Source organism: Cyprinus carpio, chromosome B3, assembly GCF_018340385.1.
Source record: "Cyprinus carpio isolate SPL01 chromosome B3, ASM1834038v1, whole genome shotgun sequence".
In the NCBI taxonomy this organism is placed as follows: domain Eukaryota; kingdom Metazoa; phylum Chordata; class Actinopteri; order Cypriniformes; family Cyprinidae; genus Cyprinus; species Cyprinus carpio.
In genome coordinates, this window is record NC_056599.1 from 22,356,663 (window position 1) to 22,384,152 (window position 27,490).

Sequence of the window (27,490 nt, forward strand, 5' to 3'; positions counted from 1 at the left end):
TAATTGCTTATGTTTTAATTACAATTGTATTAATGTTTTGATTAATACTGGTTGGGTTCAGTCCATCATAAATGGATTGTTATTAAAAATGTACTAACATTGGATTTACATTTTTTATATTTGAAGGTTGTTATTATTATCCAGAACGTTATTTCCAAGTTATGATTTGTGGTTTCTGTTCTCTATATTCTTTTTAATAAATTTACATATTATTACACCTTGACCGTCTGAATTGGATTAAATTTTGCATCAGGTGTACTTCTTCTATAGCCCCTTTTCTCAGCAGAGATAACACCTCTTGTGGCAGCACTGCGGTTTCTTTTCGAAACTGAATGGTGTATCCGTAAGGAATTGTGCGTAATACCCATTGCGGAATGTCGGGCAAGCATTCCCACGTGGCTCGAAAATGCTTTAATGGCCTCAAGACCTCCGTCTGCAGCTGTGATGTCTCCGCATGCGTTAGAATTTCCGAGCACAGAAAGCTTGCGTCCGCATCCATAAGAACAGGAAATGCATGTGTCAAGGTTTCTAGTGGAGGGCACAGTCCCCGATGAACAGCAGAAGGAACAGGAACTGGAGATCAGGGCATCCATAAGAAAATATTTATATTTTTCCATTATATCAATGAGGTTGAGCCAAAGGTGGTGCTCAACCATCACCATCCTCACCATCGAGTTCTTGGTGGCACGTAGTGGTGTCTGATGCTCGCCGCAATTCCTTCACAGCCTCCGAGGGTAATGCCTTCCCCCTCATCTAGCTCTTTCAATAGCTCCGCCTGGTAGGCCTAAAGCACCGTCATCGAGTGGAGCATGGCCGCTGCCTAACCTGAAGCAGAGTACGACTTTCCGACAAGGCTCGATGTGACTCGACACGGCTTCGACGGGAGAAGGGGCGAGACTTCCAAGCCACGGCCGAGTTTGGTGCGAGATTTTCAGCTAAAGTCTTTTCCACCGGCGACTTCGTTGCATAACCACGGCCTGCCATGTCAGCGATGGTAGCGAAATCTGCGGCCATGGCGTTTGTGATGTGTGCTGAATATAGCTGCTTCCAGGACCTCGAAACCTCTTGATGGAGGTCAGGGAAGAAGGGGAGCGGCTTACGGGGCTGAGCAGGTGCACGACTAGTTAGGAAACGGTCGTTCATCTTAGATTGTGATTGGGCCTGGGCCGCGACCACTTCCCAATCCAGCCCCAGCTTATCCACCGCGCGGGTGACCACATTCAACAGCTCGCTCTAGGAAGGGGAGATGCATCTCTCCTGTCTGCCAGGAGGGAGAGATCCCCATGTGTCGAAAGCCACGAAGCCACGGTGGACAAAACGTTGTCGTCATACAGCCCGCAGCCAAAGGGAAATCGCACTGCAGGCCTCCGGGGTAGGCCGTAGATCCTCGTCAGCGAAAGCAACGGGTTCCACAAAGTTTCTGCCAACTTCTTGCACTCTAGTGGGGGAGAGCGAGCGAAATGGAGAAAACTACAACGCAGTGCTGTCCTCATGGTCCAGGTTGCACACGTTGCCCCTAAGCCATCACCTCGTGTGGCGCCTCAGCAACCACAGAAGCGACACGTGGCGGTTGGATGCGGGGGTGACCTTAGAGAAAACTTCTACCCTCGAGTGTAGAAGTTTCAGCCGCAGGCTGTCACAGTGGGGACATGTCGACAGGCCGCTAAGCACCACATGGCATGATGCAGGCCCAGGCATACAACGTACCTTTCATGAGTGTCCCCCGCTGTGATAAAGCTGTGATAAATGCCTCTTGACTTTTATGATGACTCATCGCGTCTGTGAAGAGGGGTTGAACACTGCTTTAAGAAGTTGTCGCTGAGAATGCAAGATGCTTTTCTAGGGCACAGAAAATTTGCTTTTGCTTTCCTGAAGGAAATTAAATCTGAGCAAAATAGCATGCTGCACACAGGTATACTATGCTTACGCATGCGTAAGGTGGTGCCAAGCGCTATTTGGCCAATATGATTGGCAGGATGGTACAGGGCTTCAGACATTCGTCACACCAAAGGGTGTTCCCATACAGTGATGTCACCACAGCATTGAAGTGACCTATGAAAGGGAACATGCCATATCAACTATTGATTTGATTGATTGATTGATTGAGTACTTTATTGAACAACAACAATCAACATGAAGTGTTCAAAATGATAAAAAACACAAAAAGCCCATATGCTTATTTCCATTGTGGTCCTTAAGATGGAAGATGAGTAACAGTACATGTACTAACAACATTGAGGACAATGAAGAAAGGGAGCATAAAAAATACAAATAAATAAACAAAAAACACTAATAAAAACACAATTAAAAATTTAATTCATGAACGTGTCTTTTTTTTTCTTCATGATTCAAGGAAAACTGAATCGATGAAAACATAACTGAATGAATTAAATGATATCATGATCTGTATCCCAAAAACATAAAAAAATATGCTTACATTAAACCTTTATGTACACTAAATTCATATTCAGACAAATTCACTGTTGAAAAAAAAAAATTTAATTCTAAACTTTGTCAAGTAGTTTATGAGAGTTTTACAGTAATACATTTGACACAACTGTACCACTTTGTATTGACACAACAAATATAGGACTAGTCTATATCCAGACACACCTATTCTCAACCTTTTCTCAGTTTGACTGTTTTTACCCTGTTATATGTGGTCTGTTTAGTGGTACAGTAAGTGCTATGTACAAGCCATTGAACCATTCTGTCTCATGGTTTGTGGCATGGCATTAGGTTAGGCCTGGTTCCAGCTCATATATGACCAATAAGGTCAATAGTGGTCTAAGATCAGGAAAATATTATGTCTCACATGTTCTTCTTTAGTTAAATATTTTTTCCTTACCTGTCAATGTATATGTAATAAATTATATTATTAGTGTTATTATAAACACTACTCTTGCATAAATGGATTTTTTTTTTATTTTTTTTGCCCTGTGTGTTTAATATAGTTTAACTAAATGTTAGACTTTGAATGTGTTTTGCTTGAAACATATTTTAAGACATCACAGAGAAAGCAGACCCACAATTCATTGTGACAAGATATACCTCTTAAGGCTGGCCAAGAATATTGTTTCTAATCTCAGTCATGTGTTGTATAATAGATTTGTGCTTCTACCATCTAATCATCAATACAAAGTCCAAATATTTAATCGAGTGAAACTAAAATATTCCTTTGTACATCAGGATGTCTGAACTGAATAAGGTACATCTAAACTGAAAACTCCAAGAATTAGTGTGCAACAGCACAAAGAGTGTGCAACAATATACTGCTATGCAAGAAAAATTCAGATTTTGTCTGACAATAAAATTCATATCATTATACATAAAATCTAAATCCAGGATAGTGGTTTTACCGAGATAAATTTTGTCTATATTTAAATGCGACTGATTGGACACTGTCTGCTGTATACTCTGCAGTATGTAGCAAGGCAGTTCACTAGGTTTTGGAACAGCGCTTTTTGGCTTCCATAGTGGTTTAGCAGAGGATTCTGACACAGAGGATTGTACTTTGTTGTGACTGAAATACCATTTTCAATTGCTTTACATTTCATGGCATGTAGTATGCTGGTCTGTATTGCATCATTATTGTTTTCTATGAAAAGGTGTAAAAGGGTCAATTGCTTTACATTTCATGGCATGTTTTGGTAAGAATAGTGCTGACTTTATGTTCATAGTCAAAAGTCGAGTTCTACAAGACTTATATTCATATGAACACTGGGGTAATTGGATTGCTTTTATTTCTACATCATCCACCACGTAGGTTTAATAAAAATTTGGAATAGGTTTATATAGCACCACTAAACGCTGATAACTAAAAATCAACTCCTGCTGGTTGAATTATAAAACTAGAACAGTACAATCCCACAATTATAAAAAGACAAGTCGATCCAGCCCAAAATGTTTATTCATCAAATTCACTAGTTTAAAATAAGTGTACTTTTAACAGCAAAACACTGACTTGATGTCAGAAAATGAATAATCACAGGAAAACTTTTCTAAAGTGAGAGTTTTTACTTGATGTTTAAATTTTAACCCCTCAAATTCAAAATGTTCAATAATACATTGACTAATAAATTATCTCAGGGCTGCATTTAGCTGCTGTCTCCATCCAGGGTCTGCTTGTCAAACAGGTACTCCGCCATCCTGTTGTTGCCAGCATCCATCTTGGAAAGGTTGGTGATGTGGTCACCAAGTTTCTTGATGGTCTCAACCTGCTCATTCAGGTAGTGAGTCTCCAGGAAGTCACACAGCTGTTAGACAAGACATCAGAACAGAATTTAGGATGCTAAATTTTCAACACTGAAAAGAAAAAAAAACTGCTTTAAAGAGACATGTATATGCAGGCAGATTTAGCGTCTCAACTTCAACAATGAGGGTCACTCACATGAGGGTCTCCCTTCTCAGAGGCGACCTTATGCAGATCCAGCAGAGCCTGGTTGACGTTCTTCTCCAGCTGAAGAGCGCACTGCATAGCAATCAGTCCATTGCCCCACATATCACGATCAGGTTTCTGAAGAGAGACACAATCAGTGAGCAGTGAGCATGGCATAAGGTCATTCCATAAAAATTGGTCTAGAGTCAGATTTGTTTCTTTTACAATGTTAAAAGTCAAAATGCTTAATTCATTATCAAAGCACCTTGATGTCCTGAAGCACGATGCGCCCCCCCCTCTTGTTCTGGAGCTCCATGAACTTCTCAGCATGCTCGCGCTCCTCCTCGCTGTTCTTCTTGAAGAACCTGGCAAAACCAGGAAGAGCGACATCATCCCGTTTGAAGTAGAAAGCCTGAACAAAATCAAAGGGAATAAGAATGACTGCAACTATATGTCTTAAGGAACAAAGCTTCAAAGTCAAACTAACTCATCACAGAACAAGAATCTAGATCAGCAGTCACCCCTAACAACTGTAAACAGCCTTGGATGATCCCATGACACTGATGCATAGCTACTCGTCATGCCATTTGCGTTATTTATAAGGGTTTTATAAAATATTTTTTTAAATTTTCGTTTTTTTTTTTTTTGAATATTGTTTTATTGAACGTTTGATAGAATCGAATTCGTTTTATCAAGAATGGACAAATAATCAATAGAGAAACAACCTGTCGTGAAACGATTTAGCAAAGTGATAAAAACCACTAAGAAACACTTGCCATGGAGGTGTAGGTGTATCCAGCGTAAAGCTCCAAGTTGATCATCTTGTTGATCAAAGCCGCGCAGTCGCGGTCGTAGTTCTGGCGAATCTGAGAAGTCTCCATTTCGGCTGGTTTTATTATCAAAATAGGTAAGTACAAAATTTAAATACGAAATATAATTTCCGTCGGAGTTCCGTTCAATCTGTTGAAGCAAGAACCTCTTCAGATCTTCCTGAAGCTGTGAGTGAAATGAAGGTGCGCGTTCATCTTATATACGATCAGCGAATGATGCGTCAGTGAAATTAAAAACCAGCCAATCTAAGAACGAGCTGAGTAACGAGGTGACTAGACTTTCTGCTCTGTTAGGTTAGATAACGAAGACAAGATCAAGTTTAATGAATAGTTTTTTAGTCTTTTCCGTTTTCATTATTAATAGCATAACAGGTTCACTAGTCACAATTACAAGCATGTTTTGCACTCTGAAATGTAACTACTCTTTAAACATGAAGTGTTCATATATATATTCATATAGGCTATAGCCTATTCATATATTCATCCTTTCTCTAAGCTACATGCCAGTCACAGGCATATTGGATTTTGCATATATAGGCTATATAAACTAATTACCATCAGCTATACAAACAACTGTTAATGCACATACATAGCCAACATATAAGAAAAAAATCACAGCATTATCAAGCATAGGCGATAGAGGTAATTTCTGATCATTGATTGTCATTCACCAACCATTTTTCAGTAACACTGCAAAAAATACAGTTAGTATTACAGTATTTTATTGATACATATTGTTTTATTGTAATATACTGTATAGTGTGTTATTTTAATAATAAACCTTTTTGCTAGAACAACTAGGGCAATTGATTTTCTGGTGGTAATTTTCAAAAAGTTCCAGGTTGTGTGTAGGAATCTGGTAACACTATATTAATAGGAGCCTGTGTATAAAATGGCAAATATCATGGGACAATCCTAAAATAACATAGGCTACTATTACACTATTGATTTTATGCCTTTTTCCTCTTTGTCACCATCTTTAGATACCTGACACCTGACTGATCAGAAAAGTAATGAAGATAGGTCACAATTACGGAGCAGTTTTGTCACTACCAGAAATTACCAATGAAAGCTCACTCTGTGTCAGCAACAACAACCGCAAACTCCCAAGAGCTGACATGGAGCTGCGTCTCTGTGACTCAGCATTTTGTCTCTCATGGAAGATATGTGTATTTGTAACCTGATCAGCTTGCTACAGTAGGTTACATGTCAAACCATCAGATTGTTGTAGTAAACCATATTATGTTTACTTTGAAACAGAGTTTTTCTTGTCTGTTTGGGTCTATCGTTACAAATATTTCCTATGTTATAAATTATTAGTAGCCTTTACAATAGGATAGGCTTAATTCATCTAAATTAAGCTTTTTAAGGAGGTTGTTTGAAAAGTCAGTGAGTGTAGCTTTAGGATACCAGTGTGAACTGCTATTGCAATATAAGACACAAGACCATTACATGCTACTCTATTTTTGAGCTCTTAGAAACTATTGTCTTTCTGCTCACTGAAGAACTTGCACCATTGATAGTTTTACTGAAGCCTCTTTTGCTTAAGCTGCTTGTAATCAAGTGACCTTAATTTTACAGTGTTCTTTCAGTAATTTTGGAATCCTGTCCATGAACTTCCGTCCACTTGCCACCAGAGGTCGCCCTCCCATTATATTGACTCTCACACCACACAAGGCAGGGTTTCCCTATAACGATTGCTCTTAGCGCTTAAGAACGTTTTCTACGAGTAATTTTACAAACGTTCGTTATTGTTTCACGTGCGTTTTCCACAAATGCGCTTAACACAGTTGCACGTAGCCGTGCTTTAAGTACTAACGTTACTTAGGAGTCGCTGTCCGTTTGTCAAGTGCTGAAATGTCACCTTATAGAATGCCTCGTAATTGTAGTAGGCTTTAATATAACTTATTGAAATTTTAAGACAGCTCGGATATAATATAATATAATATATATAATATCATATAATATAAACTTCTTAGGCTTAGGAATATAATAGTTATAAGTATATTTGTAGAGACTTTATTTCCAGACCCAAGATGGCAGCACGTCAGTAAGTCATTGACAGTTTTTTGTTGTTGTTGTTACCAATGTTTTAGTTTATCCCTATTTTTCACAGTCTTTGAAGCATGTTTCCTACATGACATCTTTTATTCGTTTTTTGTTCAGTCATTTAATTTAGATGTGTATTTGTAATTTTGTTTGTTTGTTTGTTTGTTTGTTTTCTGCCCTTTTTAATGATTTCATTTATAAATTCAAATTTAGCTATAATCACTTGAATAAACTTAAAGGTGTAATCTGCTGATTGTCCTGCAGGTGACCGCATAAATCTTGCATAAGTGTTCTTACGATGCACTTGGGGCTTTACGATTACTCCAGAGCACTTGTAGATCTACAATGATTTTCAAGTGCTACTTAAGTTACGATGCTTTTGGGAAACAGTCCGTAATATTAAGATCAGTCATACGATCATCTTTACAAACTTCTTAGGCTTAGGAAGCTTTTGGGAAACGCAGCCCAGACTGTTACACATCACCCTGGACTTCATTTCCCATGCTCCATTGCACTAATCAAAAGTTCACCTGAAACCAATCACACACAGCTGCTACCAATAACACACAATATATAAATCAGTCTTGCACCACCATTCATGGCCGAGTATTGTTTAGCGTTTATCGCTTATCATGTGGTGGCTACTTTACGGAGCCATTCTGAATCTAGTTTTGCTTGTTCTTAGTATGTTTACCCGTGTCTTGATCACTGCCTGTTATTTAGTTTTGTCTAATATCTTCCTGCCCTGAAGTTTATAACCTGTTTTGGAATTACCCTTTGCCTTGCTGTTTCAGACTGTGTTTGCACCTCGCCTGGACTATTGCTCATGTTGTCGGTTTACCCCTCTTGTCAAGCCCTCTGGATACTGTTAGTCGCCGATTGACCACGCCTGCTTTGGATTACTCTTGTCTTGCCCTCCATATACCTGTGTGCCATTGTCTGACCCTTGCCTGTTTTGACCATGTTTAAGAATAAAGTTTGGAAAAATGGATCTGCATGCCTCTCATCTCAGCCTCTAACAGTAACATTTCCTGAGTGCTTTGCACGTTAATAAACAATACTGGATGTGCCTTTGTGTATACCAGTGCTGAGGTGAACAACAGAAGTACTGTAATACTGGTGATAATGAAACTTATATACACAACCCAATATTATTATTTATTTTATTTTTTAAGGGGTCACATGACATGATTTCAAGTTTTCCTTTCTCTTTGGAGTGTTACAAGCTGTTCGTGCATAGATAAGATCCCTAAAGTTGCAAAGACTAAAGTCTCAAACCCAAAGAGATATTCTTTATAAAAGTTGACTCATCCATGCCCTCCTAAAATGCCTTGTTTAAATACGCCCCCATATGTCTATGTCACTGTGTGGGAAGATTTGCATAACACCACCCAAATGTTCACGCAAAGAAAGAAGGAGTAACTTTTATTCTTGTTGTAGTATTATTGCTGCCGCCACCATGTTGTGAAGATGCTGTTTCATTGTGAAAGCGAAACTACTTTGTTTGGCCTACCAAAACAGGACACAACTTGAAATCAGTGGTTAAGTTGTATTTACAACACTGTTCCAGAACAGTTCAACCTAAACCTAAAATTAATACCTGTTGGAAGAGGTATTAATGAGGTCTGTACAGGAGCACATCCTCTGGTCTTTTTGTGTCCTGATGCCCCGTCACATTATAATGTTGATAACACTTCCTGTCCTTTGTAAAAAGGACTTTCTGTGGTCACTATAAACCCTATAGGGTCTCTCTCAGGAAGACTATAGATTTAACCCCATAGGCCCAATAATCCTCATATGTGAAATGACTGTATATCACACTTGTCTCTCCACAGAATGATAGTATGTCACATCATATTGATTACAGTATTTTAATTCCATTTATTGTAAACAGATTTTAAAGGAATCGTTCATCCAAAAATGCTAAATCTGTCATTATTTACTGATCCTCATGTCATTCCAGACCTGATTGTTCTTCACTTTCTTCTATGGAACACAAAAGAAGATAATTTTTGACTTTACAGTTAAAGTTAATGGGGTCTAATGTTGTTTGGCCCACGGCATTATGTTGTGTTCCTTAACATTACTTGAAGTAAATCTAATATTATATTATTTTTAGATGTATCTTATGCTAATAGCATGGGTCAGAAACATAAGATCAGCATCAAAATACAACTCTCGATTAATCTGATCATATTGATTACAAAACAAGAGTATACTTATTCTTTGAGTGCTAGACGATGAGGGTCATATTACAATTTTCTTTTTTTATTTATTTAGAAATTAATTTCTATCAGGATTCTCAGTCCTGATAGAGTGTACCAGAACTAAAAACCAGCCGATCAAAGAACAAGCTGAGTAACGAGGTGATGAAATGCTGTCTCAGAATATATATTTTTTCTTTTTCCATAACTAATATCAAAGTAATTCTAACAGATTTGTTACAAACCAGAAATATAAGAATTATAGTAGAATGAGCTCTATAAAATAGTATGATGAATGTATGGCTGAATGTATAAGGAATCATCAGATCATACAGTCTTGATAAAATCAAGATAGACACTACTGTAACTGGAAAATTATTATTCTTATTGATATATATTGTCCAGTGCGCTTATAAATATTAAATAAATAGCACAGATGTGAATGCTGAGCTATAGGATCCCTCACTGTAAATGATGAATGAACTTTTCCAGTGCAAATTAAAACTGCTTATGTTACATAGATCATCAGGCCTACTCTCCGGGCACTTTCAGTACACAAGCAGATAAAATCTGGTGTCAATTCTAGATTAAATCTTTACTGAAACAAATGATAAAGTGTTTAAAACCTGGGGTTTGCCAGCACTTTCAGGGGGGGCTGGTGCCATCCCTGGCCACCACATGGGGAACACATTTGTACAGTGCCTATTTGTGAATTTAACAAAATATGGTATCAAAACTCATATGGTGGAAAGCCCTGGTATTTACATGTCATTAAAGCGTTCATGTGCAATCACTTTTGATAATTATCATCTGGCAAACAATTTGTCTGTAAATGGCAAGATCTGTAAAGGGTAAGCATGGTGGTGTCCAGTAAGGGCACCAGAATGAGAGTTATCCAGTGTCCTTGTATTGAATCAGAATTCTGATTGTAAAGACAAAACATTAATATAAAAGTGTATTACATAATTTTTAGAAGTCGTTTAAACCCATGTCAAGAAGCGGCACAAGTGGCACAACGGGATAAGGAGGGTGTTTGATGGGCGAGGGTACCCGGTTCGTCTACCCGTCACAACATATTTGTGTGAACATATTACTGACATTTTCATAATTGATTACTTAGTCAGGATATTTTTTACGGATAACAAATTATGTTAAAATAATCCTTTCTGTCTGGAATAATTTGCAGAATGTTTCATTTGCATAGAACAAAAGTCTTTCTTAACGCCGTAATGCACCTTCGCGTGAAGTTGAAAATCGATTCCTGAGAAATCGATGCCAACTAATTCAGCACATCTTCACTTGGGACAGCGCCTTTGTAACGTCGGACGTAAGAGGCAGCGTGTTAAGAAGCTTCCTAAGGGACACTTCGGGGAACACACTTAGGAACATAAAACAACTTTGGTAAGATATATCTTTCGAGTCTTCTTAGCGCGCTAAGAGTGAGCGTTATCGGGGAACCGGGCCCAGGTCTCTTCATTTTAAAAATAACAACAAGTGAATCCAGCCAAAAATGTTTATTCATCAAATTCACCATGTTAAAACCAATTAGTGCACATTCAACAGAAAAGCACTGTCTTGGCTATAACAACTTAAGTAATAAAGAGAGCAAAACTGAATTGTCTAATGTGAACATTATGGTACTTAAAAATGTTTAACTTTTCAAATTTTAACATTTTAAACAAGAGCTGTGATAATAATATCTTGCTTGATATATGGCTGGAGGCTTTGCAGCATATAAATAACCTCAGGGCTGCATTTAGCTGTCCAGGGTCTGCTTGTCAAACAGGTACTCCGCCATCCTGTTGTTGCCAGCATCCATCTTGGAAAGGTTGGTGATGTGGTCACCAAGTTTCTTGATGGCCTCAACCTGCTCATTCAGGTAGTGAGTCTCCAGGAAGTCACACAGCTGTTAAACAAGACATCAGAACAGAATTTAGGAGGCTAAATTCTCAGCACTGAATGAAACATTGTGTAGAGAGACATGTATATGCAGGCAGATTTAGCGTCTCAACTTCAATGAGGGTCACTCACATGAGGGTCTCCCTTCTCAGAGGCGACCTTATGCAGATCCAGCAGAGCCTGGTTGACGTTCTTCTCCAGCTGAAGAGCGCACTGCATAGCGGTCAGTCCATTGCCCCACATATCACGATCAGGTTTCTGAAGAGAGACACAATCAGTTAGATTGAGCATGGCATAAGGTCATTCCATAACAAATTGGTCTAGATGTCAGATTTATAACATACAATTGTATAAAAGTCAAAATGCTTAATTCATTATCAAAGCACCTTGATGTCCTGAAGCACAATGCGTCCGCCCCTCTTGTTCTGGAACTCCATGAACTTCTCAGCATGCTCGCGCTCCTCCTCGCTGTTCTTCTTGAAGAACTTGGCAAAACCAGGAAGAGCGACATCATCCCGTTTGAAGTAGAAAGCCTGAACAAAATCAAAGAAGGGAATAAGAATGACTGCAACTATATGTCTTAAGGAACAAAGCTTCAAAGTCAAACTAACTCATCTCAGAACAAGAATGCAGATCAGCAGTCACCCCTAACAACTGTAAACAGCCTTGGATGATCCCATAACACTGATGCATAGCTACTGCTCATGGCATTTGCGCTATTTATAAGGGTTTTATAAAATATTTTTACTTTTTCATCTAACGTTTGATAGAAGCGAATACGTTTTATCAAGAATGGACAAATAATCAATAGAGAAACAACCTGTCGTGAAACGATTTAGCAAAGTGATAAAAACCACTAAGAAACACTTGCCATGGAGGTGTAGGTGTATCCAGCGTAAAGCTCCAAGTTGATCATTTTGTTGATCAAAGCCTCGCAGTCGCGGTCGTAGTTCTGGCGAATCTGAGAAGTCTCCATTTCGGCTGGTTTTATTATCAAAATGTAAGTACAAAATGAATACGAAATATAAGTTCCGTTCAATCACTGTTGAAGCAAGAACCCCTTCAGATCTTCCTGAAGCTGTGAGTGAAATGAAGGTGCGCGTTCATCTTATATACGATCAGCGAATGACGCGTCAGTGAAATTAAAAACCAGCCAATCTAAGAACGAGCTGAGTAACGAGGTGACTAGACTTTCTGTTCTGTTAGATTAGATAACGAAGACAAGATCAAGTTTAATGAATAGTTTTTAGTCTTTTCCGTTTTCATTATTAATAGCATATTAAGTCCAACAGGTTCACTGGTCAAAATCACAAGCATGTTTTCCACTCTGAAATGTAACTACTCTTTAAACATGAAGTGTTCATATATATATATATATATATTCATATAGACTATAGCCTATTCATATATTCATCCTTTCTCTAAGCTACATGACAGTCACAGGCATATTGGATTTTGCATATATAGACTATATAAACTAATTACCATTAGCTATACAAACAACTGTTAATGCACATACATACGCATAAAAAAATCACAGCATTATCAAGCATAGGCTAGAGGTCACCAGCCATCTTTCATTAACACAGCATAAAATACAGTTAGTATTACAGTATTTTATTGATACGTATTGTTTTATTGTAATATACTGTATAATGTGTTATTTTAATATTAAACCTCTTTGCTAGAACAACTAGGCCAATTCATTTTCCATGAGTAATTTTCTTATTTTCCATGGATGGAAAACGAAAAGTTCCAGGTTGTGTGTAGGAAGCTGGTAACACTATATTAATAATAGGAGCCTGTCATGGGACAATTCCGGAAATAACATATGATACTATTCCACTATTGATTTTATGCCTCTTTCCTCTTTGTCACCATCTTTAGATACCTGACACCTGACTGATCAGAAAAGTAATGAAGAGAGGTCACAATTACGAAGCAGTTTTGAGCTACCAGAAATTGCCAATGAAAGCTCACTCTGTGTCAGCAACAACAACCGCAAACTCCCAAGAGCTGACATGGAGCTGCGTCTCTGTGACTCGAGCATTTTGTCTCTCATGGAAGAAAAATCAAATTCTAATAGGATAACCCAAATACAACACAATACTGTCACGACACGCACACAAACAGGTAGATCCAATTGCAGTATGTTTTATTAGGATAATCCAAATCTCATGGTCAGCCAGGCAAAGGTCACAATCCAGGTAAGCAGTCCAGAAACAAGAAACATACACAACATCCGAGAACCACGACAAACCAGGGTGACATTCAACAAGGACTCCGTGACAATGACAGAACAACCGGGGTATTTAAACACAGAGAATAGACAATGCTAACGGGGAATTGGCTGAGTGCAATGATTGATAACCACGGACAGCTGAGTGCAATGAGCAGTGATGAAACAGACAAGACTATGGGAAATGCAGTTCTAAAGTGGGGTGACGATAAGGGGAAGTGAGACCTCTAGTCGCCACCCAGGGAGACACAGAACAGACACCGTGACACTACCCCCCTCTAAGGAGCAGCTTCCAGATGCTCCTCAGAACAAAATAACCAAAAAAACAAAGAGACCAGGAGGGAGGTGGACTGGTGGAGGCAGAACAGGGGGAGGGATGGCGGGCCAGGCCCGTGGAGGGGAAACTGGGGACCGGCAGTGATGGCTCCCCTGGTAGCCCAGGTGGCTCGGTCAGATCAGGGGGCCATGGTGGACCCCAAAGTTCAGGGGACCACGAGGGGCCAGGCAGTTCAGGTGGCCACGGTGGATCAGTCCATTCTCGTTGTGCAGACGGCCAGGGAGGAATTCGCCATTTGAGTGGCCCCGAACGGAACCTGCCAATCGGGGAGCCAGTAAGGAGCAGGCTGTGGCGATGGCCAGGTCACGGCATTGGGAACGGCATCGGGAACGGCCTCAGACAAGGGCACCGCCTCGGGAACGGCCTTGGACACGGCCTTGGACACGGGTATCGCCTCCGGAACCATCTCGGGCCCCGCATCGGCCTCCGGAACAGCATCGGGCACCGCCTCGGGAACAGCCTCGGGCTCGACATCGGACAAGGACACCGCCTCGGGAACGACCTCGGCATCGGGCACCGCCTCGGGAACGGTCTCAGGAACGGCCTCAGGAATGGCCTCAGGAACGGCATCGGACAAGGACCCCGCCTCGGGAACGACCTCAGCATCGGGCACCGCCTCGGGAATGGCCTCAGGAACGGCATCGGACAAGGACACCGCCTCGGGAACGGTCTCAGGAACGGCCTCAGGAATGGCCTCAGGAACGGCGTTGGACAAGGACCCCGCCTCGGGAATGACCTCGGCATCGGGCGCCGCCTCGGGAATGGCATCGGACAAGGACACCGCCTCGGGAACGACCTCGGCATCGGGCACCGCCTCGGGAATGGCCTCAGGAACGGCATCGGACAAGGACCCCCCTCGGGAACGACCTCGGCATCGGGCACCGCCTCGGGAATGGTCTCGGCATCGGGCACCGCCTCGGGAACGGCCTCGGGAACGGCCTTGGACAAGGACACCGCCCTCGGGAACGACCTCAGCCTGCGCATCGGGCACCGCCTCGGCCTCCGGAACAGCATCGGGCACCGCTTCGGCATCGGGCACAGCCTCGGGCACCGCCTCGACCTGCGGAACAGCATCGGTCACCGCCTCGGCATCGGGCACAGCCTCGGTATCGGAAACAACATCGGGCACCGCCTCGGCATCGGGAAACAACATCGGGCACCGCCTCGACCTCTGCCTCGGTCTCGGGCATTACATCGGGAACCGTCTCTGGCACCGTCTCTGGCACCGCATCGGGCACCGCCTCGGCATCGGGCACCGCCTCGGCATCGGGTACCGCCTCGGGCACCGCCTCGGCAACAGGCACCGCCTCGGCAACGGGCACCGCCTCGGGCACCGCCTCGGCATCGGACATTGCATCGGGAACCGCCTCGGCCACCGCATCGGGCACCGCCTCGGCATCGGGCACCGCTTCGGCCACCGCATCGGGCACCGCCTCGGCATCGGGCACCGCCTCGGCATCGGGCATCGCCTCGGCATCGGACATTGCATCGGGAACCGCCTCGGCATCGGGAACCGCATCGGGCACCACATCGGCATCGGGCACCGCCTTTGCATCGGGCACCGCCTCGGCATCGGACATTGCATCGGGAACCGCCTCGGGCACCGCCTCGGCACCGGGCACCGCCTCGGCAACGGGCACCGCCTCGGCATCGGACATAGCATCGGGCACCGCCTCGGCATCGGGCACCGCCTCGGCATCGCCTCTCGGCATCGGACATTGCATCGGGAACCGCCTCGGCATCGGGGACCGCCTCGGCATCGGGCACCGCATCGGGCACCGCCTCGGCATCGGGCACCGCCTCGGCATCGCATCGGCATCGGACATTGCATCGGGAACCGCCTCGGCATTGGGGACCGCCTCGGGCACCGCCTCAGCATCGGGGACCGCCTCGGCATCGGGGACCGCCTCGGCATCGGACATTGCATCGGGAACCGCCTCGGGCACCGCCTCGGCAACGGGCACCGCCTCGGCAACGGGCACCGCCTCGGCATCGGACATAGCATCGGGCACCGCCTCGGCATCGGGCACCGCCTCGGCATGGGGCACCGCCTCGGCATCGGGCACCGCCTCGGACATTGCATCGGGAACCGCCTCGGCATCGGGGACCGCCTCGGGCACCGCCTCGGCATCGGACATTGCATCGGGCACCGCCTCGGCAACTGGCACCGCCTCGGCATCGGACATTGCATCGGGAACCGCCTCGGCACCTCGGGCACCGCCTCGGCATCGGGGACCGCCTCGGCATCGGGCACCGCCTCGGGAATGGCATCGGACATTGCATCGGGAACCGCCTCGGCATCGGGCACCGCCTCGGCATCGGACATAGCATCGGGGACCGCCTCGGCATCGGGCACCGCCTCGGGCATCGGGCACCGCCTTGGCAACGGGCACCGCATCGGGCACCGCATCGGGCACCGCCTCGGCAACCACATCGGGCACCGCCTCGGCATCGGGCACCGCATCGGGAACCGCATCGGGCACCGCCTCGGCCTCGGCCACCGCCTCGGCATCGGGCACCGCCTCGGCATCGGGCACCGCCTCGGCATCGGACATTGCATCGGGAACCGCCTCGGGCTCGGCATCGGGCACCGCCTCGGGAACGGCCTCGGCATCGGGCACCGCCTCGGGAACCTGGGACACCTCCACCTGGACGACCGGGGCCTGCTCGGGAATGTCCTCCTGGACGGCAGCGGCCTGCTCGGGAACGTCCTCCTGGACGGCAGCGGCCTGCTCGGGAACGTCCTCCTGGACGGCAGCGGCCTGCTCGGGAACGTCCTCCTGGACGGCAGTGGCCTGCTCGGGAACGTCCTCCGGGCTTTGAGGAACGGCTGACGCCTGTCTCCTCCTCCTGCGGCCTCTATGATGACGTGCCGGTGGCTCCTTGACGGAAGACTCAGGCGTTGAGTCAACCATCTTGTCTGCCAACACAGGTGTAGATTCGACCCTCCTGTGCAGTGGTGCTGGGCTGGTGGTCATCTCGTGCTGTGGTGCTGGGCTGGCGGCCATCTTGTGCTGTGGCGCTGGGCTGGCGGCCATCTTGTGCTGTGGTGCTGAACTGGCGGCCATCTTGTGCTGTGGTGCCGGGCTGGCGGCCATCTTGTGCTGTGGCGCTGGGTTGGCGGCCATCTTGTGCTGTGGCGCTGGGCTGGCGGCCTCTCTTCTCTGGAGACACAGGTGTGGTCGAAGTATCCCATTGAGCACGATGGCACAGGTAATGGGTAAACCCCCCAAAAGTCTAGGATCTCCAGCCCCTTCATCTCCCATTGCGGTAAAGGGTCATCCAGACAGTTGTTAAAAAAGTCCTTCAGTGCTGCATCGTTATAACCCATCCCGACCGCCATGGTCCAAAACAATTGCGCCAGGCCACCCACCTCACTCCCCTTTTGACGAAGGGTGGTTAAGTTCCGGAATCTCCCCCTCCGTTCCTCCATGGTGGCTGGGGAACCGATTCGAAATCCCACACCGCTGGATCTAGGCATGACGGAGTCCTTCTGTCACCGACACGCACACAAAACAGGTAGATCCAATTGCAGTATGTTTTATTAGGATAATCCAAATCTCATGGTCAGCCAGGCAAAGGTCACAATCCAGGTAAGCAGTCCAGAAACAAGAAACATACACAACATCCGAGAACCACAACAAACCAGGGTGACATTCAACAAGGACTCCGTGACAATGACAGAACAACCGGGGTATTTATACACAGGGAAATGACAATGCTAACGGGAATTGGCTGAGTGCAATGATTGATAACCACGGACAGCTGAGTGCAATGAGCAGTGATGAAACAGACAAGACTATGGGAAATGCAGTTCTAAAGTGGGGTGACGATAAGGGGAAGTGAGACCTCTAGTGGCCACCCAGGGAGACACAGAACAGACACCTTTTCACAGAAATGTCAAGCCATCAGATTGTTGTAGTAAACCATATTATGTTTACTTTGAAACAGAGTTTTTTCTTGTCTGTTTGGGTCTAGCTATAAACGGCTCCTTTTTTTTGGTCATTGGATTTTTTGTTTAATATTGAAAGTAGAAAAATGAGAAACGGCTCCCTTTTTCGTTTTTAAATTTTTTGCAAAAAAACGAAAAACAAGAATTCGGCTTAATTTGTAGTTTTTCTTTCAGGGGTAGAAAAATGAATTACAGCTTGAATATTCGATTTCTACACGTGGGTGGGAATTAAACCCCCCCTTTCGGCTGATTGGTCAGACAAAAAAAAAAAAAAAAGATCAATGTCATCAGTTCTTCTGCAGTTTCCTCGCGGCAGAATACTAGTCCTCTGCTGCTGCTGGGGGGGATTTCATAGCCTACCATATTTTCCAAACTGTAAACGTCACTTTTTATCATGATATATACTGTGATTTATTCTAAAATTACTTAAATAATGCATTTAACGTCAAATAACCTTAATGTAGACTTTTAAAAATAGGCGCATCAAGCAGCCTACTAGCTGTGTATTGGTTCATGTGTTGCGCTAAAGCTGTGCATTCTGTTGTTTTCTTTATTTTTCAACGGGACGACATTTTGTAGTCATTTTGAATGTACACAAAAATAAAAATATGCATTCTACCATATGACTATAAATGACAACTTATTAAATTATTTCCCCTCTTGAGGAACAAATCCAGGTGAACATCAACTAATTCTCAATATTAATTAAATAAACTGTTTAGATTGCTGCATATTTCCTGTGCACTTCAATACTGATCGTGCTTGACAGTAGTCGCGTTTTTCTGTTTTATTTAACTAGGGTAACTAGTCAGATGTTGTTCTAAAGGCTTATTAGGTCTACCTTCTTTTTTCCGAAACAGACACACAAAAATGTCCTGCTCCCACTTACCCATTTAATGGCAGAGAACGGTGACTTTCACTTTTCATTCTTTAAGCGGATGCAAATCTGTCATAAAATAATATGCATCTCGTGGCGTATGCTATATTCCAAACGTTCTGAAGGTATACAGTAAGGTTTGGTGAGAAACAAACCAAATGGCAATTAATTACATTTATGTAAATCTTGTGTTACATTCCTGTGTGCGAGTGCACAAGTGTCAGACTAAATCAGACTACAGTTACTTTTTTATAGATTATACATATTATTCACACAATAGATTTTTTTTTTTTTTTAAATATTGATTGTCTCTAATTCCTCTTTTTTTCCATTTTTTTTTAATGTTCCTTTCTAAAATAGTCTACCGCTTATATACACTCAGAAAGTCTTCCAGTTTGTGGACATTCACACAGTTATCAGTCATTAATCCGGTGGCTATACAGCATTTGACCAATGGGTTTACAAAAATAATTTAAGGTTTAAGAAGTGTTTCAACATTGCATCAACTACTGATGAACGCATTATTTTTTATTTAAATGATCACTCAGTAGGTTAACCATGTATTATTATGTATTATTGAAAGGCTTTTGTCTTTCAAACTCATTAAAATGCACAAATTCTCATTATTTCTTATTTGCAGATATTCTCAAACTTTTTGTCATCTGAATCTCTTTCACTTAATATATTTACTTTAAGGGGGTGGTCAATCAGCAATTCTGTAAAAAGACAAGACATCTCCCTTGCATTAAACTTTGAGCATCGTAACTTTGCAGATGTTTTTTTATGCTCAAACAGCAACATAACACACTAAAGTTAAAAAAAGTGAAATCATAATCAGTGATCCTTTAAGTACCCTCTGACATAGATGAATGGTCATATGGCACAAACAAATGAAGGTAAACATAAAATATTCCATCTTTTTTAGTAAGTGTATATGATTTATTTTTAATTTTACATTTTTATGATTTAATTACTTTTCAGCCTTTCATTAAACTCTACCCCCAACGACCAACGTTCCTTTACGAACCCCAATTTGGGAAACCCTGACGTAATATAATGTTTAATGCACTTCATGTTGTTAATTACAATGAAAGGAATATATTTTCTCATTATTTGTATTTTTACATCATTATGGTACAAGATTATCCTGTTTAAATCAGTGTGTTAAACGAGTTAGGTCAAAAGTAATCAAAAAGTAATCTGACTATATTACCTAAAACGTGAAATGTAGTGGATTAGTTACTGACTTACATTTTTTGTTATGTAATTTGGAATCAGTAACGGATTACAATTTGTAAGTAATCTACCCAGCTCTGAATATACCCAAGTCAAAGCATTATTCTTTCCTTTTTGTATTAGTGTTTCAAATATTTATTTTGAAATAATTAATAATATTTATAATAATAATAATTAATTACTTAATAAAACAAACAAACTTACTGGGGGACCAGGTAGGATATAGCCTGCCCTGGCATGCCCAGCTGATGCAAAGCATAGAATTTATATCTTCACAGAAGAAAGCCCTAGGCTCTGCCACAGAACAGGTAGTGTCGAGCCATTCATTTGTCTGGTTGTTTGATGAGAAAAAGATTAAATGTAGTTGCAATAAAAAAGTTTTAAGAATCTGTACAACTGCTGCTGCAGCAGAGGACTAGTATTCTGCCGCGCGGAACTGCAGAAGGACTGATGACAGCATGGTTTTGATCTTTTTTTTTTTGTCTGACCAATCAGCAGAAAGGGGAGTTTAATTCCCGCCCACGTGTAGAAATCGAATATTCAAGCTGTTTATTCATTTTTCTAACCCTGAACGAAAAACTAAAAATTTAAGCCGAATTCTTGTTATTCGTTTTTTGCAAAAAATTTAAAAAACGAAAAAGGAGCTGTTTTTCATTTTTCTACTTACAAAATTAACACAAAAAAACGAATGGACCAAAAAAGTCAGTGAGTGCTTTACAAATATTTCCTATGTTATAAATTATTAGTAGCCTTTACAATGGGATAGGCTTAATCTAAATTAAGCTTTTTAAGGAGGTTGTTTGAAAAGTCAGTGAGTGTATTGCAATATAAGAAACAAGACCATTACCTGCTACTCTATTTGTGAGCTCTTAGAAACTATTGTTTTTCTGCTCACTGAAGAACTTGCACCATTGACATTTAGTCAATTTTAGTCAAAAAGCCTTTTGCTTGTGCTGCTTGTAATAAGTGACCTTCATTTTACAGTGTTCTTTCAGTAATTTTTCAGTCAGTGTAACATTTCCTGAGTGCTGCGCACATTGATAAACAATGCTATATGTCCCTTTGTGCACACCAGTGCTCAGGTGAACAACAGAAGTACTGTAATACTGGTGATAATGAAACTTATATACACAACCCAATATTATTATTTTTATATTTTTAAAGGGGTCATATGACACGATTTCAAGTTTCCCTTTCTCTTTGGAGTGTTACAAGCTGTTCCTGCATAGATAAGATACCTAAAATTGCAAAGACTAAAGTCTCAAACCCAAAGAGATATTCTTTATCAAAGTTAAGACTCGTCCACACCCTCCTAAAATGCCTCATTTAAACACACCCCCACATGTCTACGTCACTGTGTGGGAAGATTTGCATAACACCACCCAAATGTTCACGCAAAGAAAGAAGGCATAACTTTTATTCTTGCTGTAGTATTATTGCTGCCGCCACCATGTTGTGGAGATGCTGTGTGTTTTGTTGTGAAAGCGAAACTATTTTGTTTGGCCTACCAAAAGAGGACACAACTAGAAATCAGTGGTTAAGTTGTATTTACTGTTCCAGAACAGTTCAAACCAAATATCTGTGTGTGTGCAATGCATAAATGCAGACAAATGGTTTTATGTTTATGCAGCGTGATACACAACGCAAGGTGGAAAAAGACAGTATAATTCATAATAATCAGTAATTATGTCTCCACTGGATGCAACAAATGCCTCGTTTATAATGAGTTTTATTGGTCACCCTTTGGTGTGATGAATGTCTGTACCATGAAGCCCTGTACCATCTCGTCAAACCTACTGGTCAAATAGCGCTTGGCACCGCCTTACGCATGCGTAAGCATAATATAGCTGCGTGCCGCGTACTATTTTTCTTAGATTTTATGGACTAAGGAAACGCTATCAAAGGTATGGAACGAACCGCAGCATCTCGTTCCCTATTCAGGGAACCGTGGCTACATATGTAACCGAGATGTTCCCTTTCATAGGTCACTTCAATGCTGCAGTGACATCACAATATGGGAAGGCTATACCATCACGCCTGACGTACCTCAGACAGCTGGGATCCGAGGAAAGCATCTGCTCAAGGGGAAAGAACCCGGGAGCCAGGGGCCGTCCTCACATCTAGGCTGTAGAATTTCACTAAAGTGTTCAGTCCATCCTGCTGCAGCACATATATCATCCATAGAAGATCCAATAAGGGAGGCTTGCGATGAAGCCACCACCCTCATTGAATGAGCTCAGATTCCTAAAAGCAAGCAAGCCTGCATGCCTCTTAGCCTAAGGATATAGCCTCCACCAGCCAATGGGACACGCGTTGCTTTGTGACAACACAACCTTTATTTTTACTCCCAAAACAGAAGAGCAGCCGGTCAGCCTCATGCCACTGGGCTGTACGATCAACATAGATCTTCAGTGCTTTCACAGGACAAAGGCTTAGATCTTCTGACCCCGAGAAAGCTTTCCAGACCAACTGCTTGAAGCGAAAAGGATTCGAAGCGACTTTAGGAATATAATCAGGCCTTGGTCGCAGCAAAACCTTCACCAATCCTGGTGCAAAGTCCATGCATGAGGGTGAGATAGAAAGAGCTTGTAAATCCCCAACTCTCTTGAGGGAGGATAAAGCTAACAGTAGGACTGTTTTTAGATTCCAGAGTTATTCAGTCACAGTATCCAAAGGCTCAAACGGATGTCCTGATAGCCCTTGTAATACAATGTACAGATCCCATGATGGAACTCATAGAGGGCAATGCATAGTTGTGCTCAACACGAATAAGTCCACTTCCACTTCTCCAAACACTTGCCATATATAGCTCACCATTTGGGGGTGCCCCAACCACTCGGATCGACAGAAACCTGTTCTGAGATCATAGAAGTACATTCCTTGCCAGCCTGCATAGGGGGCGAGAGCGTAATCCTCCTTGGTGATTCAAATATGACACAACCATTGTGTTGTCTGTCCTGATTAACACATGACTACCGTTCAGCAGTCTTGAAAAATGTTGGAGAGCTAGAAAGACCGCTAGCAGCTCCAATCTGTTTATGTGCCACCCTCGCTGTGCCTCCGTCCATGTTCTGTGGGCTGGGCGTCCTTGACAAACAGCCCCCCAACCTGTCAATGATGTGTCTGTCGTGACAGTCTTGCGGTGAAAACAGGACCCCAGTCAAACTCCTTTTCGAAGAAATTTGGACGAAGTCCAGGTCTTTAACATCAGAACACACCTCACCGAAAACCGAAATCATTCGATGCAGATAACAATGGAGTGAAAACCTTTGGCTTTTTGTCCACCATTGAAAAGGGTGCATGTGAAGTAAGCCTAGATGGATTACAGGTGACACTGCCGCCATTAGACCCAAAAGTCTGAGGCACAAACTCATCATCACTGTATGGCCTGCTTTGAAGTGGCAAAGGCATGACTATTGTGCCCTCATCGCGCGAGAATCCAGATCTATCCCCAAAAAGGTTACCCGTTGGGAAAGGATCAAAACACTCTTTTGGAGATTTGTGCATAAGCCCAGGTTAGATGATTTAGCATGAGATCTCGGTGAGAACATGCTTGAGTCTGTGATTGCGCTAATACCAGCCAATTGTCCAGGTAATTTAGCACATGAACGCCCTGGAGCCACAACGGGCCAGAACTTCATCCATGCATTTCGTGAAGGTTCGTGGAGCCAGGGCTAATCCAAAAGGAAGAAAATGGTATTGATACGCTTTGCGAATCTGAGCAACTTCCTGTGTCTCTTGATGATCTGAATATGAAAGTATGCATCCTTCAGATCAATCATGACAAACCAGTCGTTTGGTTGAATCTGAGACAGAATAGATTTCACCATCAACATCTTGAATTTGCTTGTTCTGAGTGCAGGATTCAAACGGCGTGAATCCAGTATTGGTTGTAAGCCGCCATCTTTTTTGGGCACAACAAAATATTGGCTGTAAAAACCTGGCTCCATCTGAGAGGGGTGTACTTCTTCTATAGCCCCTTTTCTCAGCAGAGATGACACCTCTTGTTGCAGCACTGCGGTTTCTTTTGAACTCACGATCGTGGGAAAAATCCCACAGAAAGGAGGCGGGCCTTTTCGAAACTGAATGGTGTATCCGTAAGGAATTGTGCGTAATACCCATTGCAGAATGTCAAGCAAGCGTTCCCACGTGGCTCAAAAATGCTTTAATGGCCTCAAGACCTCCGTCTGCAGCTGTGATGTCTCTGCATGCATTAGAATTTCCGAGCACGGAAAGCTCGCTGCATCCATAAGAACAGGAAATGCATGTGTCAATGTCTCTAGTGGAGGGAACAGTCTCCGACAAACAGCAGAAGGATCAGGAACTGCTGTTAGGAGCCTGAGGACAAGAGGTTTTCGCTGTCGAGCTCAGTTACAGTCTTTTCCGCTGGCGCTGGCAAGCCGGTGGATAAGCCCTAGGACCCCAATCTTTACGAGGGGGTGCCATAGGTGATGGCTCTTCCTGTGGGGCACCCCGTTGGCAGTATGAAGATGATGAACGCGAGTGCGGCACCAGCATCTGACGTCGCTCCATTTCCCTGGGCCTGCGCGGAATCAGCTGGCGGAAAAAGGCTGATAGCTGCTTTGCTGACCACATCCAACAGCTCGCTGCAGGAAGGGGAGATGCGTCTCTCCTGTCAGCCAGGAGGGAGAGATCCGCATGTGTCAGCCAGTAAATCCTCCGAAGCCATGGTGGACAAAACGTTGTCGTCAAACAGCCCGTAGCCAAAGGGAAATTGCACTGCAGGCCTCCGGGGTGGGCCGTAGATCCTCGTCGGTGAAAGCAATGGGCTCCACGAAGTTTCTGCCGACTTCCTGCACTCGAGTGGGGGAGAGCGAGCGAAATGGAGAAAACTACAACGCAGTGCTGTCCTCATGGTCCAGCTCGCACACGTCGCCCCTAAGCCATCACCTCTTGCTGCGCCTCAGCAACCACAGAAGCGACACACGGGGGTTGGACATGGGACAATCTTAGAGAAAACTTCTACCCTCGAGCGCAGAACTTTCAGCCGCAAACTCACACACACCAAACAACACAACAGGCCGCTAAGCGCCACCTGCGTGTGATGCAGGCCCAGGCATACAACGTGCCTTTCATGAGTGTCCCCCTCACATATAAAACTACTAAACGCATCCTTAAAGAAGATCCGACAAAAAGAGTCCGCTAAGAGGAGTTGAACACTGCTTGAAGAAGTTGTCGCTGAGAATGCGAGATGCTTTTCTAGGGCACTGAAAATTTGCTTTTGCTTTTCTGAAGGAAATGAAATCTGAACGAAATAGCACGCAGCACACAGGTATACTATGCATGCGTAAGGTGGTGCCAAGCACTATTTGGCCAATAGGATTGGCGGGATGGCACAGGGCTTCACACCAAAGGGTGTTCCCATACGATGATGTCACCACAATATTGAAGTGACCTATGAAAGGGAACATGCCATATCAATTATCATGAATGTGTCTTTTTTTTTCTTCATGATTCAAGGAAAACTGAATCGATGAAAACATAACTGAATGAATTAAATGATATCATGAGCTGTAGCCCAAAAACATATGCTTACATTAAACCTTTATGTACACTAAATTCATATTCAGACAAATTCACTGTTGAAAATAATAAATTTGTTTAGTGGTAAGTCCTATGTACAAGCCATTGAACCATTCTGTCTCATGGTTTGTGGCATGGCCTTAGGTTAGGCCTGGTTTCAGCTAATATATGACAAATAGGGTCAATAGTGGGCTAAGATCAGGAAAATATTATGTTTCACATGTTCTTCTTTAGTTAATTTTTTTCCTTACCTGACAATGTATATGTAATAAATTATATTATTATAAACACTACTCTTGCATAAATGGATTTATATTTTTTTTGCCCTGTGTGTTTAATATAGTTTAACTAAATGTAAGACTTTGAATGTGTTTTGTTTGAAACAAATTTTAAGGCATCACAGAAAAAGCAGACCCATAATTCACTGTGACAAGATATACGTCTTAAGGCTGGCCAAGAATATTGTTTCTAATCTCAGTCATGTGTTGTATAATAGATTTGTGCTTCTACCATCTAATCATCAATACAAAGTACAGCAATTTAATCGAGCGAAACTAAAATATTCCTTTGTACCTCAGGCTGTCCGAACTGAATAAGGTACATCTAAAATGAAAACTCCAAGAATTAGTGTGCAACAGCACAAAGAGTGTGCAATAACATACTGTTATGCAAGAAAATTTTAGATTTTGTCTGACAATAAAACTTATATCATTATACATAAAATCTAAATCCAGGATGGTGGTTTTACCAAGATAAATTTTGTCTATATTTAAATGCGACTGATTGGACACTGTCTGCTGTATACTCTGCAGTATGTAGCAAGGCAGTTCACTAGGTTTTTTTACATTTCATTTTTTGGCTTCCATAGTGGTTTAGCAGAGGATTCTGACACCAAAAATACCATTTTGTAGTATGCTGGTCTGTATTGCATCATTATTGTTTTCTATGAAAAAGTGAAAAAGGGTCAGTTGCTTTACATTTCATGGCATGTTTTGGTAAGAATAGTGCTGACTTTATGTTCATAGTCAAAAGTCTAGTTCTACAAGACTTATATTAATGTGAACACTTGGGTAATTGGATTGCTTTTATTTCTACATCATCCACCACGTAGGTTTAATAAAAATTTGGAATAGGTTTATATAGCATCACTACACACTGATAACTAAAAAGCAACTCCTGCTGGTTGAATTATAAAACTAGAACAGTACAATCCCAATCAATTTTAAATAAAAAGACAAGTCAGTCCAGCCCAAAATGTTTATTCATCAAATTCACTAGATTAAAATAAGTGTACTTTTAACAGCAAAACACTGACTTGATGTCAGAAAATGAATAATCACAGGAAAAATTTCTAAAGTGAGATAGACTTTCTTGGTGTTTAAATTTTAACCCCTCAAATTCAAAATGTTCAATAATAGACCCCTTAATCGCCTACGTCACTGTGTCGTCACCGCTCTAGCTGGAGGCAAAACATAAGGCGCGCTAAAAGTTTGAGGTTTTGACTTTAAAATGTCGTCTTGTTGTGTTTTTGGCTGCCAGAATAGAAGGAACAGCACTTTTGGTTCAAAACTAAAGTTTCACCGGATCCCGGCCGACATTCCTTCACAGAAATCAAGAAGACAATTGTGGTTGAATGCAATACGGCGTACTCACTAGACAGAGGCGATCATAAATAATGCTCGTGTTTGCAGTGCACACTTCATATTAGGTAAAATAATCTATACATATGTACTGGTGTGTTGGTTTTATCTAGTACAAATCAGCAAGTTTATGTTTTATAGGTGAAAAGTTGCCAATCTTCAGCGCACTAGCTAGTTTAAATGTTAAACAAACATACAGCGATAGATGTGTGGTGCCATCCTTTGAATGGTCTCTTAAAATAATCCACATTGCCTAATCATAGTTAGCCCAGCGATAGGTTACATTAGACAATAAGCCTTGACAA

The 27,490-nt window shown here is 42.6% G+C and overlaps 2 protein-coding genes across 4 annotated transcripts in view; both read right to left on the reverse strand.

The window, feature by feature from the left end:
* Window positions 1–3,892: 3,892 nt before the first annotated feature.
* On the reverse strand, window positions 3,893–5,280 carry LOC109075521 (ferritin, middle subunit-like). Its single transcript, XM_042720269.1, has 4 exons — window positions 5,155–5,280; window positions 4,644–4,790; window positions 4,391–4,516; window positions 3,893–4,256 (listed from the first exon to the last, which is right to left on the reverse strand). Exons 1-4 carry the CDS (start codon window positions 5,257–5,259, stop codon window positions 4,098–4,100), a joined length of 537 nt encoding a protein of 178 aa, XP_042576203.1. The 5' UTR covers window positions 5,260–5,280; the 3' UTR covers window positions 3,893–4,097.
* Window positions 3,893–27,490, reverse strand: part of LOC122136542 (ferritin, middle subunit-like) — a 33,503-nt gene continuing 9,905 nt past the window's right edge. The window contains exons 1-5 of one of the 3 annotated variants that reach the window (XM_042720273.1): window positions 12,232–12,351; window positions 11,747–11,893; window positions 11,493–11,618; window positions 11,205–11,367; window positions 3,893–4,084 (exon numbers count right to left, since the gene is read on the reverse strand). In XM_042720273.1, coding sequence (XP_042576207.1) covers window positions 11,218–11,367; window positions 11,493–11,618; window positions 11,747–11,893; window positions 12,232–12,336 — 528 coding nt within the window. In that variant the 5' untranslated portion in view covers window positions 12,337–12,351 and the 3' untranslated portion in view covers window positions 3,893–4,084; window positions 11,205–11,217. Of the gene's footprint in view, window positions 4,085–10,960; window positions 11,368–11,492; window positions 11,619–11,746; window positions 11,894–12,231; window positions 12,352–27,490 lie in introns of those variants that run through there. The other 2 variants (XM_042720272.1, XM_042720271.1) reach the window with 2 other exon arrangements.

What these genes read in the sequence shown, in the direction of transcription:
- LOC109075521 (XM_042720269.1), bottom strand. Translation starts at nt 5,259, where the DNA reads ATGGAGACTTCTCAGATTCGCCAGAACTACGACCGCGACTGCGCGGCT. An exon ending in GATACACCTACACCTCCATG is followed by an intron (nt 4,791 to 5,154) that starts GCAAGTGTTTCT and finishes GATTTTGTTCAG; the next exon opens with GCTTTCTACTTCAAACGGGA. An exon ending in TCGTGCTTCAGGACATCAAG is followed by an intron (nt 4,517 to 4,643) that starts GTGCTTTGATAA and finishes GTCTCTCTTCAG; the next exon opens with AAACCTGATCGTGATATGTG.